Source organism: Channa argus, chromosome 22 (assembly GCF_033026475.1).
Source record: "Channa argus isolate prfri chromosome 22, Channa argus male v1.0, whole genome shotgun sequence".
Lineage (NCBI taxonomy): Eukaryota > Metazoa > Chordata > Actinopteri > Anabantiformes > Channidae > Channa > Channa argus.
In genome coordinates this window covers 1898922-1915581 of record NC_090218.1, presented here as the reverse complement: position 1 = coordinate 1915581, position 16660 = coordinate 1898922, and the positions used below count along the sequence as shown (strand labels likewise).

General features: G+C 37.7%; 2 protein-coding genes and 1 non-coding gene across 6 annotated transcripts; 2 read left to right on the top strand and 1 right to left on the bottom strand.

Moving 5' to 3' along the window:
• The first annotated feature begins 1463 nt into the window (after nucleotides 1-1463).
• Nucleotides 1464-6026, top strand: btg4 (B-cell translocation gene 4). The gene is made up of 4 exons (XM_067491912.1): nucleotides 1464-2928; nucleotides 3965-4102; nucleotides 4506-4779; nucleotides 5614-6026. The coding sequence occupies exons 1-4, from the start codon at nucleotides 2756-2758 to the stop codon at nucleotides 5824-5826; spliced, it is 798 nt and encodes a 265-aa protein (XP_067348013.1). The 5' UTR covers nucleotides 1464-2755; the 3' UTR covers nucleotides 5827-6026.
• Nucleotides 6027-8330: 2304 nt separating this feature from the next.
• Nucleotides 8331-15076, top strand: LOC137107918 (heterogeneous nuclear ribonucleoprotein A/B-like). 4 transcript variants are annotated; one of them, XM_067492067.1, is made up of 9 exons: nucleotides 8331-8468; nucleotides 9292-9485; nucleotides 10939-11107; nucleotides 11463-11621; nucleotides 12143-12274; nucleotides 12607-12709; nucleotides 13172-13318; nucleotides 13912-13999; nucleotides 14144-15076. In XM_067492067.1, exons 2-8 carry the CDS (start codon nucleotides 9316-9318, stop codon nucleotides 13980-13982), a joined length of 951 nt encoding a protein of 316 aa, XP_067348168.1. In that variant the 5' UTR covers nucleotides 8331-8468; nucleotides 9292-9315; the 3' UTR covers nucleotides 13983-13999; nucleotides 14144-15076. The 4 variants fall into 4 exon arrangements, with proteins under 4 accessions (XP_067348168.1, XP_067348169.1, XP_067348167.1 ...); XM_067492068.1 differs by having other exon boundaries at nucleotides 8346-8464; nucleotides 12607-12694; XM_067492066.1 differs by having other exon boundaries at nucleotides 8346-8464.
• A 787-nt stretch (nucleotides 15077-15863) lies between these two features.
• trnav-aac (transfer RNA valine (anticodon AAC)) lies at nucleotides 15864-15936 on the bottom strand. Its single transcript has one exon. It is a non-coding gene; the product is annotated as a tRNA-Val (tRNA).
• Between the last annotated feature and the right edge of the window lie 724 nt (nucleotides 15937-16660).

The window sequence follows — 16660 nt, the reverse complement described above, 5'->3', positions numbered from 1 at the left end:
TGACCATCGTCAGTGTGGTGCCAGGCAAAACAATAAGCTGTTTGTCAAGAAAGAATTGATCACTTATTGCCACGTGTATTTTGCTGTTTCTGTGGAGTAAAGATATGATATACTCTACAGTGTAATGTATTAATTACATTTACATTAAGTTATTTAGCAGAAGCTTTTTTTCTAAGCAACTTACAAGCGGGGTACAAGGTAAGCAAAAATCTAAGTCAAGGAGAAAACATCAACGCAAAGTCCTATTACATGAAGTGTTTCCGTTCACATCTCTGGAACTGGCTAGAAATCAGATCTTTCCTTAAGATTATTTTGGTAGCAGTTGTTGCTTTACTTAGTTTTGTCAATGGTTTGAATAAGGTTATCTTTTTTTTTTTGTTACAGCATTTACACTGCTCTAGTTATACAGCTATGGATCCACAAAAATCTGCTCTTTGGAACTAATAGAAGAAAATAAATCGTTTTTTTTTTCACACGAAGAATATGTAGAACTGTGTGCTTTAGTCTAAGTTTGGAAAAGAAAGCTTGTGATTAAAAAAAATCTTAATATAAAACTCAGTTATTTTTACATTCACAGGTGTGTTCATTTGAAAGCAGACTCAGGGTTTTTGGTCCAGTTCAGTTCTGGCAGGGCCTCAGTCCTCTTTCTGGTCACGTTGTAGTTTCTGTTGAGTTCTCAGATTGACTTACTGCTTTTGATTATAGCTAGATTTCACTCGAAAAATAATACAATTGAAAAAGAAAAGGGAACCAAAGCATTTTTTGTTCACAGGTTAAAAGAATCTTGAATTGAACAAAACCCAGATAACCTTGTGAACTTTTCTTACCAGGATCTCCTTAGAAGCTGCCGTTACAAAGACAAAATTTCTTCAGTCAGATTGAAATCATTTATAATATAAATCTCAACTTAAATGTTTACATGGATGGTGATTTGATTGGAGGGGTTTTTACATGGTCAACTTTCTTGACATGCAAAAAGAGTTTCCACTCAGTGAAGCATTTAGTCTGTTGAAAATTTAGTAGATAACAATGACAAATTTCTATACGATTCAGTCCAAATCTGTCATCCTGATTTTAAAATGTGTTATTTAACATTATGTACTGACACATTGCCATGTGAGAAGAAAATCTATAAATATTTTTGTAAATTTTCTTATTACTTCTACTGATCATTTGCCCTTTGGTATCTGCTCAGCTCAAGTCATTGCTGTCTATAACATTTATACTTGGTTACCTGATGAATTTCTACAGTGGAAGTTGTAGGTGGAGAATATTGGCAGAATGGGTTTGGCTTTTTATAAATCAAGTGTTCACTCAAATAAACTGCATGCTCTGACTGTTTCTGTATCAGTGTATTTTTGTCTGCCTGATAAAATTGGGCTGTAAAATCTATTTCTTGGATTTCAATATTTTATGCATAAAGCAAAAAAAACTTTTACAAATTGCAAATCTTCACAAAGTAAAGCAAAGACATTATGAAAACAATATAGGAACATTTTAACTTTACCAAACTGTATTATTGTATTCCTAATTTTTCAGTCCACATATTTTTTTTTTGTCTAAAAAAAATTAAAATCTAGTTAAAATTAAATAAGTACTAGAAAACATCACATCCTTTTTTTTTTTCCGCTTGGGGATGCCATACACAACTTTCATAGTGTGCTTGTGGGGTTTGTGCAATTGCCACATCTTTTCCTCAAACTCAGTTTTATCCACCAAATCCACCTAGTTAATGTTTCATAGCATAATTAAATAAGGTACAATTAGGTACAATTATTTAATAATACATCAACCTTTTTTTTTAAATATAAGATAAAATGTGTGTCTTTTTATTGCAGTTTTAAAAAAATCCTACAATGGGAATTGCTTACAGAAAAATGCCATTGTCACATGTGTAGCAAAGACAGACCTAAGAAACTTGATCTGTGTAAAAAAATCAATAAAACAGATTTCAAAATGTTTGTTTTTTAGCAAAAACAACACTATAGGTGACTTAAAATATAAGTGTAATACGTGTAGCTTTGTGTAGCACAAAGCTACCTGTAGTTTTACATTGTGGTCCATAAATGAATTACTAGTATCCCAGATCTGAGATTAGTGGTGGGCAATTGCTACAGAAAGTGCAGGTATTATATTTTCCAGTTCAAACACACACACTTGTGAGATTATGAAAGTCATTGACATCCTGTGATCCCTAGGCCCTTACCCTAATCTTAAAACCTTGCCTTAACCCTAAATCTGCCCTGTGAAGTTGTAATGACTGGCCAAAATGTCATCACTTACCAGAATATCTTTTATAGTCCTCCAGGATTGAGTTAAAAAAAACCCACACAGAGTCATTAAGCCAACAACAATCAGGTGTGTCAAAATGAAAGAGCAAATAAGGAGCTGAGGAACAGTGACTGTGTTCCTGTCTGAAATGTCCACTGCTGAACAAGCTGCTTCCTCACACACATTTATATATAGAGCATCTGACGCTACAGCTATGATCTCTCTAGAGCTTCAGCAGCAAATGTTTGCTTGAGTGGTCCAAGTTCTAGTTTTTTCCCTTATCAATTTTATTTATTCTTTGCTTTTCTTTTCTTTTTTTTTTTCTTTTTTTTTGCAACAGTAGGATCACCCTACAAATGTTTTATTCTTAACTTTTAAAAGTACAGTTGTGAGTTTGCTGAGTCTTATCGAGTTTATTAAACTAGAGTTTTGGAACTGTGTTGTGTGTGTGTGTGCGTGTCTGTGTGTGTGTGCGCGCATCGCCATGAAAGAGGAAATTGCTGCTGCTGTGTTTTTTGTGGCTCGGCTGGTGAAGAGATACGGTTGTCTGGATAATGACAGCAGAGAGCGCTTTGCAGCTGCCCTCACTTCTGCTCTGTTTGAGAATTACAAGAACCACTGGCACCCAAATTGTCCCACCAGGGGACAGGCATACAGGTACGTAAACCTCCCATTACCACAGATTTATACTGTAAATAGGTTTTAAGCTTGTTTGTTTCTTCTGCTGTCTTTATAAATATAATTGATACTAATTAGTCTAATTTTTATAATTTTATTAAAAGCCACTTCTAGTTGTGGATATGTTTTTTGTTTTAATTTTGTCAGGTTTCAAAGTTGAAGGTGCATATTATTTCCATCGATACAAATAGAAATGTATTCGTATTCAACATTGTTCAATGAAGGGTTTCTGTCTCTCTGCCTAGTGGCTTATAATTTTAGATTCCTTTACCTCTTTAAGACACTTTTTCTCGCCTTTTTCTAAAGCTATAGCATATCATCAGTTGAAATATACTCAGACTTGAATGCCTAACTTCTGTGATCCAGACTAATTTAACAATGAAGCAACACTGCAGAGATAATGTTTTTTTTTTTGTTTTTTTTATTAGTACATTTTGAATTACATTTTATAGTGGTAATGACCTGAAGTGCTGAGCAAAGCATAATGGAGGAGAGCAGGGTGATCAAGGGCTGTGCAGGGCAGAAAGAACGGATGAACCCCACGCTGGTGCTAGTTTAAGTTGCTTATTGGAGGTTTACACTACTATTACGGTTGGTCTTTGCATTAAGCACTTTCCCGTAATTGTGACGTTAATATTATCGCAAAAATTATGTGGTATGACTTCTAAATGGCAGCATTATAGCCTGTTAGCATATTTGAGAAATCAAGGCCTATTTTTATTTCACCCTAATTATAGAAAATGTGGATTTAAAAACAATGTGTGCTTTGGATTGTCTGATAAAGGATGGCTTATCCTTGGATGTTTTCTTTTTTAATTTAATTTAATTTATTTATTTTTTACTTTACTAGATGTGGGGGCACAAATCATACCCAAACTAAATCAAAGCCATTCTAGCAATATGGGGAAAATGCGTGTAATTAAATAAAACTTTCAAAACAAACACAACTTGAAAGTGAATACCCCCTACCTCCTTCCCAAATTCTCATATTGTTGCTGAATGCAATGTGTTTCAGATGTCTACGCATGAACCGTGTGCGGCTGCAGGACCCAGTGTTGCAGCAGGCCTGTGAGCGGAGCACAGTGCGATACGAGGATCTGGGCCTTCCACAGGAGTTGACGGTGTGGGTCGACCCAGGAGAGGTGTCCTGCAGGTCAGGCCAGTTCTCTCTAAAGCCAGAATCAGACTTGATACAATGTCACATGTTCGAAACCACACTTCAAAGCTACATTTCAATATTAGTAAATGCCCACGCATTTGGAGCTTCCTGTCTTTTCACTAGACTTCAAACTGTGCAGTTACTGCATGATCTGAGTCATGAGGATTAATTTGCTGTGCTGTGCAGTTGCCATCAAGTGGATCTTTAGAAGCCAGAGGGAAAACGGTGTTGGTGTTTAATAATCATTAGATTAAAGCTAAAGACATTTACAGCAGTAAGCAGGTTCTACACGGAATTGACTGGAATGCCAATGACTGACTTGAAGCTGCCTTAAAAACCTGCTTTATAATACTAATGCAGAAAAGTTTTTAGTTGTTTTGTTTTTTTCTCGTTGCAGATACGGGGAACACAGCACTCCATTCTGTGTTTCGGCAGTGGGTTGTTGCCAGCGTGGAGATGGGGAATTTTCCCGCCGCATCCATGATGCTGTGGAGCGGGCAAGCCTTGATATTCCATCAGGAAGTTCTTCAGATGAAGAGGATGGGGTGGGGGACAACAGCATGAGCAGCAGCAGCAGCAGCCTGTCAGTCCTCTGCCCTGCTCCCATCCCACCCCCCAACCCTGAACCCAAAACCATCCCAACGGTCAGCAATCCTAACAGTGTCTACCGGGTAGGTTGAAAAAGAAATTCTGGTTTTATCAGTGTAACTGTTGGCTTTAACAGGGTTTTTTTTTCTTTCCCAAGGCAAGAATGTCAATTATCAATATAGATGTTAATAATCCAGGGTTTTACATAATTGGCCAACATTGACCTGTATCCTGGTAATAGGGTTGTGTATTTGAAACTTTCTGTAAGCTAGTCAAAATGCTTAATAACTAGAATACAGATAACTTGGTGAAAAAGCTTTGCATATCATACACTTATTTACAAAGGACAATAGGGTACACATTGATATTGAGCCAGGGTCCAATACAATTTGAGGACAAGTTACAAAATTGCTCTAAAAGTATAAATACTACATTGTCAGAAGACAAGTGAAATGGAAGAACAAAAGGCAGGTTAACTTTTGAAATTTAATTTCTACTATACTTAAGTTTGAAATTTTTACTTTTTGCTTTTCCTTAGAGCAGCACTCCCATTTAGCTGTAGCTGCAAAGCTTGTTTTTTCGTTTTGTGCATATGCTGAAAGTGCTGCATTGTATTGTTGTGCTGCACTTAACTTTTCTGATGGTTTCAAATTAGAGAAATTAAGAAATTGTAAAAGTAGACTTCATGGCAGTGCTGCTGTATTGGATTGTACAGGTAGTGGCCTGTAATTAAAATCCCTGCATTGATGTAATCAGTACAAGAAAGTGCTCAATTTAGCAAGATCTGAGTTTAAAAAAACAAACAAATTGTGCTTTTTTTTTTTAGCATAGTAAAGTAACTGGTTACAACAGTTAAGTGTAACACTAGTGTTAAATTGTATTAGTCCTATATAACCCCTTGCTCATCTCATCCTCAGTTCAGTGAATTTTCTTCTGGTGCACCTCAGATATGGCTGAGGGAGAAGCGGAAGGGCTTTGCTGCAGATTCATTTCCACCACACGCTCCCCTACCTGGAGGTGCGGCCTCCCAGTTCTCTGGCCAGAAAGGCTTAAAGTCTTATCGAGCCACATTTACCTTCACTGGGCCCCGTGTGGACAAGTACCACTGGGTCAGCAAATCTCGATCCTAGATCACACCAAGCCTTCAACCCAGGACCATAATCGGGTTGTTGCTCAAGTAAAGCACAGTGTTGGAAGTTCCGAGACTGTTTCAAGACTGTTTATGTATCTTTAAAGGATAAGAATTTGTTTCTATGTGCTTTAAAGTATTGATTTATGATGTTTAAGCATCTTTTTAAACGTTGAATATTCAAATATTTTAATTGACATTATGTGTTTTTTAATCTAAAATTAAAGTAAATGTGAATAAAGTAACATTGAACTGTCATTGAAAAAATAAATGTCTGTCAGCTCTGCTGAAAGTGTTTCCTCTTTCATGTTTAGGGTTAACTTTTGTTTTGTTTTTTTTTGTTTTTTTTAAAACACAGCTTGCAGACACATGATTTTTCTAATCTTTTTAACAACTGTTGGGATTTCAGTAAATAAGAGTTAAATGTTGTAATGCAGTAGGACATAAATAATACAAATAAGTTACAGTGGGATTCTGACGGTTGGAACTGGATATACTGTGACAAGTTGCTCTTAGTGCCAATTTGTTCCAGCAGCCTACTGTGGTACTGCAACATTAAAAACTCTGCGGCCATAAAAGCAACACAACCTGACAGAAGAGACACCAGTGAAAATACTGACAGGTAATTTATACATTTTTGTAACCTTTGTCGGTTTAGTGCTGCTAAGTGCCCAAATACCGGCATTCCATCCGTGAGACACTTTCAAGGGTAAACTTCATGAAAATTTGCTCCTGTAGGCCTTTTCCCTCAGCAGCTGTGTATGGTGATGGTTGTACTGGTAGTGTAGGTAGTGATTAGTATGAATAAACAATCAGCTAACAACACTGCCTACACAACAACCCCAGTCACACTTGTCATTTGTGAGGCAGTAAGTCTGCAGTAAATGTTGTGTGAAATCGCGGACACACTCGGTTACGAGCCACAACGTGGTTTTGTTGTTGTGGACAGCATAGGGAAAATATAATGCTGCTTAGGACAACTGTGTTGCAGGAGGAAGATTCGTTGTCCACCAATCCTGCAGTTGTTGGTTCGATCCCACCACACAAAAAAAATCACCTGATAGTTTAATGTTGTGGCTGACTGGTGTACACCAACAGATTTTCTAAAATCAGTTATAAAAAGTCACAAATTTATGAACCAATTAGATTAAAAAAACAATTCAGTCTTTTACAGTGGTTCTGTAAAAGAATTTTATTGCCTAGCTCTGGAAGCACTATTTTTCCCAAACAACAAATAGGCTTATCTTGTGTTCGGTTTATCTTTTATTCATTCACAAGATTTTGTTACAGTTTTGAAAAAAGTATTCTGTGACCAAATCGCTTCTGTTTTAAATTTAGTGGTTATAAATACAAAGTCCAAGCAGCAATTTACAAAAAAAAAAAAAAAAAAAAAAATGTGATTTAAAAAAACAAAGAAGAAACCAAACCCAAAGAAGTTCCAGACTGGCTCATAGCCACAATTTGTTAATTTCACCAGTAAGTTCTGATCTGCAAAGCCATAATAAACTATTACTGTGCTGTTTAAAATGTGTATATATGATGGATGAATGCTATGTTCTTACCTGAGGTTGCTGTACTCACATATTTGTAAGTGACCACTGTTGAGAAACACAACTGTCTCCACAGCTACACTTAACTTGTTGTGTGTGTGTTTCCTTCTTTAAGGTCATGCCTCAACTTGCCCCAGGTTGGCGAGTAGAGTTGATGTTGCCTTGGTGAAGTGGTCAGTGGCAGCAATAAACACCCTGAGCCTTTTGCCCATTTTAATTAATTTCACATCATGTTTTATCTGCATGTATTATTTATTTTTGTATTACTCATTATTTAGCGGAAATAATAGTAAAATAAAGTGTTTAAATTCTGGTTGGAATTGAAAAACAACAGGAAAAACAGAGAAAGATAAAATTAGCAATGTCATTGCAAAGTCTTTCAGCTGAAATCAACCTTGAATTACAACATGGCAGGTGTCTCAGGATGGTCTTTTCTTCATATGAAGCAGATCTTTTTCACAGCAGACATTCTGGCATCTAATAGTGGGACTGGTGATATAATAATAATCTGTCTTGGCTGCATTGCATCAAAAATATACTCGGGATTTTCATAAATTCCTGAAAAAGAATAGATGACGCTAGAATACTAGAACGCTAGATAGCTAGAATACCAGCTCTTAAAATGAAATGATAATGGGCTACTTATGTCTGTTATATGAGATCACGTCAAAATATTTAAATATTTAATTGAATGTTATTGTTAATATGGAATTATAGAAATGGCATATAGCAGTAAAGCACTGTATACATTAACATGTCGTAAAAAAATATCTTATTAAATATTACGTTGAGGGAACAAGAAGCACCTCGCAACATGCAAGATGTATGCGAGGGACAGTAAGCAGACAGGAAGCAGGAAAGATTTTTAGCTGCTGTACGGGAGTTTCGTCATCAGCGCGGGCGATCAGCCAATAACGTGTCGCCTTCATTCACACAAGAGAGCTTCGCGTCCAATCACACACTTTGTCATTATGACGTGTCGCAGCTCATGGTCACATCCGGTTGTATATATGTTGCCACGAGTTAGCGGCGAATTTGGAGAGTGTCCATTTTGAGTAGCGAGTCGGTATCTCCGGTATTTCACTTAAAGTAGGTACGCCTGTTGTTTTTAATAGTCTAATTCAACATAGGCGAAGGTGTTTTGCCTAATATATTGGTTGGTTACATGTTTGTATTTTCCTTCAATCTTTTTTTAATCTGCGTGGTGTCTTCCTATAAGCTCGAAATTTAACTAGCTGTGATTAGCTGCAGCAGGGCTAACATACGTAAACGCTGTTATTGCTACATAATGAATAGCTTGTGTATCCATTGTAGAAGAAATTAGGCCCTTGGCATCTTGGGAGCAGTAAATCAGATTATAATTAAGGTTTTTACTGGGATCACATAGGCTATTTTATTCATCTTCTGCTACCAAGCGCCTAGCCGGGCCTACACTCTGCCTTGAGCGGTAACTGAGCAAAGCGCGGTTTGCTTGAACAGACTTAACATGGAGACTCACGCCGGTTTATTGTTTTTTTGTTTGCTAACGAGATCCGTTATTTGCAAGTTTTGGTGTGTTTGCATTTGAACTTCACTCTAGTGATACTTGACACGTGAACTATATTAGCGGAAGGTTGTGATATTATAGCTTTCATATAGTCTTTGAAAATTTAAACTGCTTGGATTTCAATTATCTCTCTCAATGTGCCAGGGTTAATTAAAATTTGCAAAAATGTGTGTAGGAATTTGGGAAAACACATTATAGCTGTTTTTTTACTATGTGTTGAGTTTTTTTAAAACAATAATTTGGTGTATTGTTGACTAATTAACTAAATGTCAAATCATAGTAAAAGGAAACAGTGATGTCTTATGTACTACTAACAATTAGGGGGAACCTAATTAAACAGTATTATGGTGTTTAACTTGTTCTGTCTCAGACTCTCAAAGAGCCCACCATCACAATGGCAGATGCTGAAAATCTGCTCATGGAGACATCGGAGCAGAATGGCAATGAGGGAGAGGAGGACCAGAATGGAGCTGAGCAGGTGGAACTGATGGGTGGAGATGAGAGCCAGGACAATGACACAGACGGAGGCAAGATTGATGCCAGCAAAGGAGAGGAAGATGCTGGGTTAGTGTGTAGTTTACCATAAGACCAGTCACACTTTGCATGTGTTCAGTTAATAAATGTAGCATTTAACTAAATTACTTTCACTTTTGGCTTCCCATGCAAGTTAAATTTGCTTACTGATAACAGGGCTGACCACTGACGGTCCTGTAATAAGTGAGTAAGAGCTTGTGACATTTATTCCACACTGTCAACAGATTTGGGGGGGGGGCGGCATCTTATGAGATTTTCCTGCCTTTCTATTTAGGCCTTTTTATAGATGAGCTTTGGACAATGCCTGGACAATCAGATTCCAACAAAATGTGGTGTTATCACACATGTAACACTGAGCGGGACGTTATCAGTCAAAATAATTTCCACACGGGTTAACTTACTGATTTGAGTAAAGGCTGGTGCCTGGCCAGAGCGGGCAGAAGGAAAAATGGGATGAAAAAGTGTGCTGCTGAAAGCATTTTCAATGTGTCCTCATTATAAATCCCCTCACAGTTTGCGATAAAGCAGCATGCTCTATCCTATTTTCTAGGGGAATTGCAGAATAAAATCCAGTTAACATCCTAGCCCACTTGGACATTTGCATTCCCACATAAAACTCCCCCTGGGTAAAGTCTAAGTTCAGGGTGGCGGTCCATGTGTGAAAGCAGCATTAGTTAATTGGAGACTGAAGCATTGTATCAATTCGATTTTTATTATTCTAACTGCAGTCTTCTGTAGTTTTTGGTGCCTAACTACTTTGGCATACTTTTAAGCTAAAAACACTGTTCAAACTTCAAAACATTCAGCTTATGAAGAACATTATTTCTTATATACACCTTTTTTTTTTTTTTTTTTTTAATAAAATTTTTTTGACATCAACAGCATCACATAATTGCCTAAGTTTGCCTTACCAGTATGTAGGGAAGCAACATTTTGTTTCAGCAAAAGCAAAATTTCAGCTATTCAGCAAAAACGGTTCAGCATTCAGTGAATTTACTTTTTGGAAATGTTTTTTCTAATTCTGGAATGTTTTGCTATAGTAGGCCTGTAAAAGGGTTGCCATCATACTTTTGTGGGTGCAACTCTACTCAAATTAGCAGACTTTGTACTTTGTTACTGATATGCAGGGTCCTTGGAAAGTAAATGGTAAAATAGTTATTAATTTTTTGTAATTTTTCTAAATAACATTGGTTACTATTGAAATTAAATTTCTGATGGTAGGGTCCCTTTTTCTCATCTTTCCATTGTCATCAAATTTGGACAAATTAAACTACCTTTAGCCAAGCCAAATAGGCAGGTGATCCATTCTACCCGCAGTAAAAAAAACAAAACACAGGTAAACAGATAGCAAGATGATGCCTGCGTCCCCCAACAGGTAACGCCGCCCGTCTTAACTTCATGTTCTAAGGTTCTCTATAAAGCTACCTGTGCTATAAGTGGTGTACTGTAGTAAGAATTAATAGGGATGGTAATATGTTTGCAGAAAAATGTTTGTGGGCGGGCTCAGCTGGGACACGAGTAAAAAGGACCTGAAAGATTACTTCAGTAAGTTTGGTGAGGTGTCGGACTGCACTATCAAGATGGACTCTAACACTGGCCGATCCAGAGGCTTTGGCTTTGTTCTCTTCATAGATGCTGCCAGCGTGGACAAGGTGAGGCATCCATTACCTGTACAACAAATGTAAGCTCATTACACAGGTCAGCTAACACTTTAACATGCAAACCAGTCTTAATAAACTAAGTTTTAGTATTGTCAAATTGAGATGGCAGTGGGAGTGCTACTATAAAGTGTAAGATGCTTAACAATTAGCACTGTGTCAGAAAAGTAAAGTATCAAATTAAAAAGCATTTTCCTATAGACTGCAGACTTTTTGCTGTCCTATAGGTCTTATTAGAATCTTGCTACTCATGTCTAATCCACTTTTAATGAGCATCTATCCTTGGCTTAATTGCTGTGTAGTAGTGCTCCATGTTGGTAATGACATACATATGTATTTGTGTCTGCAGGTATTGGAACAAAAAGAACACAGGCTTGATGGGCGTCAGATTGATCCCAAGAGGGCGATGGCCATGAAGAAAGAGCCTGTGAAGAAGATTTTTGTTGGGGGTTTGAATCCTGAGGCAACAGAGGACACAATCAGGGAATATTTTGGAGCCTTTGGAGAGGTCAGTTTTACTAGATGGAAGCTGCTACAAATATCCCCTACCTCCAATTGGAACACAAGAGCACTTGATTCTCTGTAGCAGCATGTACACCCAGCCATGTATAGTGTTTTAACAGAAGTCAAGAAGACTAGTGAGTGGTTGATTGCACTTTCTAGCTCACCATCCTATACATGTGCACTTCTGTCTGTTTTCTAAGTCTCCAATGTAAGCCTCAAAAGAAATGTTTTGAATTTACTCAGTGGCCAGTCTGGTCTTTAACAAGTGTCTGTGTTCCTTTAATTCTAATGGAAACAGTTTATTCTGTAGTCCATGCCATCCTATGCTTGCCACACAACAGGGCTTTTAATCACCTTGGTCAGACATAGACACCTTTACCTTATTAAACTATGAAGTAAAGAACAAGTGACCCCCCCCCCCCCCTTGTCGGGGGGAAAAACTCAATCTGGAAAAAAAAAAAAACACTCCAACAATTATGTGACCAATATTTGTTAACGTTAAAGTCCAGCTTCTTCTCTTTCCAGATTGAAACTATTGAACTTCCTATTGACCCTAAATCGAAGAAAAGAAGGGGTTTCATTTTCATCACGTACAAAGACGAAGCCAGTGTTAAAAAGTGTCTGGAGAAGAAATACCACACCATCCAGGGTGGCAGGGTATGTACACAAACATGCTTTTGCTTCATCATGCATTACATGACTGGAAAAGTGATGTGTATGATGCAAAGTGGTGCCATGGTGGAACCCCTCTTGCCTCACAGCAAGAAGGTCCCAGGTTCAATCCCCAGATTGGACAGGGCCTTTCTGTGTGGAGTTTGCATGTTCTCCCCATGTTTGCGTAGGTTTCCCCATACCGCTAAATCCTGCCACAAAAAACTTCCTGGAATGGCTTGTGATGATAACAGGGCAACATTGGGTTAAATTTTTTGCTTAAAGATTTCAAGAATCACTGTAATTTCAGGGGGTTGTGTGTGTGTGTGTGTCTTCAGTGTGAATTGAAGATTGCTCAGCCGAAGGAGGTGTACCAGCAGCAGCAGTATGGAGCAGGACGTGGTGGCAGTTATGGAGGCCGGGGAGGTAGGGGCCGCGGAGGTATGTCTGGGGGAAAATGTAATGTCAGCATTTGGTTTGGAGAGAGCCAAACCAAATTGGCTAATTTTCCAAACTAATTTATGGAAAAATATAGCCAGGTGAAAGGTTAACAAAACAGAAGTCTGTTCTTGTTTCGTGGGTTTGTAAATAAATCTTTGAGCTTAACTCCTGCTGTTAATTGAATTTTGTAGGTTAACATCCCACTGATTTCAGACCTGTTGGCTGAAACCAGAAGCTAAAGTTTGATTTACTCGATGTGCCAATATCAAAAAGCTCTTTGGCCCAGGTTGTGAAGCAATATGTCTCTCATAACTAGTGGATACTTTCAGGTTTGTGTACAGGTTATGGAATACAAAACGGAAAAGAACTATCAAAGTATTTGGTATACTGTGATTTTTCACAACTTTAGAAACTATTCAACCTGGGACTGAAGCTTTGATGTAAACTGTACATTTGTCTCAGGTCAGAACCAGGGCTGGAATCAGGGCTATGGAAACTACTGGAACCAAGGTTATGGTAACCAAGGCTATGGCTATGGTGGATACAGCGGCTATGGCAACTATGACTACACTTCTGGTTACTACGGATATGGAACCGGATATGATTACGGTCAGTATAAACGCAACATTGTGTGTAGCTCTTTACTGTTGTGTATTAAAGTGCTTCAGTGCACCAGCCTAATTTCTCTGGTATCTAACGTTCCTGCATTTTCACCCAGCTCATTAGAACAAGTGCACAGGAATGATTATTGTGCAGTTGTTACTTTATATGAAGCAATAGTACAACAAATATGCTGACCAGCTTTCTTTTGTTGTAAGATCATTTGCATTTCATTGTGTAAGGTACAGGATATGGTACTAGTTGGTAGAGAGAGCCTGGCTTGCTTTTCAAAAGCACTAGCACCTCTAAAGCTGAGCAACCAGTATTTTCCATCTATACACAGACAAGTCAGTTTAACCTAGTTTCTCATAGTTTTTGTTGCTCGGGCTGATCATAAACAATGGCTGCAACTCCCTCCTTAATTGTAAGTTGGCCAATTTACCTCTGTTTTCATTACCTTTGCATGTGCTAGTACAGGTTTAACTGCCAGGCTGCTAGTTTCATCTTTCTTAGAAAGTTTTTTTTTTTTTTTCCCCCACAACATCTTGGCCAACTAAACTGAGCAGATTTAATCAGTTTGGATATTTTTACCTTCTCCACAGACCAGGACAATGCTAACTATGGGAAAACCCCAAGACGGGGGGCTCACCAGACGAGCTACAAGCCATACTGATCGCATGGTATTTCAAGGTATGCTATTGTCATAACCCTTATTTTACAAGCAGGACAGGCTCAGTTTGAGTCCTGTCTTGTCTAAAGGAACCCTGTTTATTTTTCCTTACTGTTGTAGTATAGAAAATAACACCTGACTAAAACTAAAATGTCATTCCACAGGACTCCAGTAATCCAATAACAATGGCTGAATGGACACTCTGGGCCTGAACTCTTTTATGACAGAAGACCATTTGTACAGAAAACATCTGAAATGTAACTTTTTCATGTCCTTTTTTTTTTTTTTTTTTTTTTTTTTTTTTTTTTATTAAATCCTTTTCATTTTTAGGTTTTACTTTCCCATTGGTGTTCTTGTTTTCCCTTCCTGCATTTCCACTAATGGAAGTGTAATTTTTACTGTACTTTTTGGTACCCGTTTTGATTCTAATGTATTGTAAGGGTTGTATTTTACATGTTTGCTGGCTTTACAGGTTGAAAATCTTGGCACTGTAAAGGAGCTTTTTTGACAAATAAAAACCATTTTCAGTAATTTTTTTTTTTTTTATTTTATTTTTTTTTTTCCGTTCTGATGCTTCCAGGTGCTGGTAGACTTATAAATTTGTTGACTAGGTTGAGGATGAAAATTTAGTTGTTAAAACAAAAGTCAACCTTGATTTCTTTTTGGTAACAACACAGTGATCTCTAAAGGCTGTTAACCTTTGCTGTGATCAAGATTATATGCCTAAGAATTGTCACATCCTTTCTGATACATTTGCGCCCAACCTGTTTTTTAATATGCGGAGTGCAGTGTACACAAATCAAATGTGAACTTGTAATTCCTTAACTGCAAACAGCCTGCGGGTATCTGTCTTATAGAATGTACTAAAGTTACCAGGGGAAAATAAAATCTGAAAGCACACAGATGTGTGGGATGTAATAGCAAAACTACAGACCATAAAGCTACATTTTTTTAAAAGAGCATTTTTATCTTCCTGTGCCACTGGTTTTATGAATACCTCTTCAGGAGCTAAATGTTAGGATGAGAAGTCAAGAGGTTTGAAATCTGTCTAGAAGACTGTCTAGTAATTAGTAATAAACATTTTTGTTTCTAATGTACATGTATTCTTAATGCTTGATATTACTGTTAAGAACGGACATCAAGGGTAACAACAGACTCAATTTCTAAATTCTGGTGCCTAAAGGGCTGAATGCGAGATTGGAAAACAAAGTATAGTCCAAAGATGCCCATTCAGCAACAGTTGATGAATTTTCCCACAGGCTTTTCCCCTCTGGATCAATATCCTTAACTGCTCATTTAAACTTTATTGCTGAATTTGTTTTAAAAGTATAAAATAAAATTAGGGGGGTGGTTCACCCAAAACCATTAGGGTGGGTCATGTGGGGACTGAAGAGGTGGAAAGAATTTTGACACTTACCGAATAATGCTGTTTTGCCCCCACACGTGAGGGAAAACTGAGACTCCCCATGGTGCAAATAGACTGTTTCCAGCAAAGAAATTGCCATCATGTGTCATAAAGGTTTAGGGGTTTCTACAATAAAAGTATCTGGACCATTTACAGTAAATTATCTGTCATTTACACTATTTAAGTTTACATTTTTTGGCGCATCTGACTTTATGAGGATAAACCAAAGAAACTGAGTCGGTGTCGGGAGGTCAATGAATGAAAACCAAGTTTGAAGAAGCCCATGTGGCTAATTTCATGCAAACACAAAGTCCACCACTGTCCATAGCCATCTGCTGTCTTAGAGTCAGAACCTCCTGTTACATCTATAGACTGCATGCACGCACTGCACAGAATGAGTTTGAGATTATAGTTTGGTAGAATGTTTTCAATATAAATATTGAATGTCTTTTGCTTGTCTTTTGAAAAACAAAAAAATATGTTTCCGCCCGGTTTCGAACCGGGGACCTTTCGCGTGTTAGGCGAACGTGATAACCACTACACTACGGAAACTATAATGATTGTTATAGACGCATGTGTGGATATAAAACAAAAACACATAAAGACTAGAAGTTTGGGGGAGAGACATTTACTTAGTGTGTCGCCTACATTTTCGTTAAAGCTGCTGAACTGGCTATTTGTCTCAAAATAACGTCAGTGTTTCTGTTCTGCATCAAACTCAGGATGCCCCTGGTGTCAAAGCTCTCGAGTTATTCTATAACCCTTAGATGCACGTGTGAATGGAGCCCACACATTTTTTCATAAGTGGGTCAAGAATGATCCGTTTTAGAAGCAATGCGGTTTTATGTCATTTTTTCTTATTTTGGTTTTGTATTATAGCTTTGTCCACATAAGCATTATTTAATGTTAGAAATATTTTGATTTTTTACTTTTTAAACGTTTAACTTTTTTTAATTGAAAAGAAAATTACACAATAGCAATAGAACAATGTCAACATCCATTTTGTGTGTGTGCGTCTAAATAGTAAATGGCCACTTATATTGCGCTTTACAATGTTGCATCTCATTCACTCAGTCATGCACAAACATTCACACTATGATGGCGGTGGATGCCATGCAAGGTGCTCACCTGACCCACCAGAAGCAACATGGGGTTCAGCGACTTGCTCAAGGACACTTCAGCACGTAGCCAGGAGGGACTGGGAATCAAACCAGTGACCCTGTGGTCCGTGGACGACTGCCTCACCGACTGAGCTACAGCTACCCCGTAATTTGTA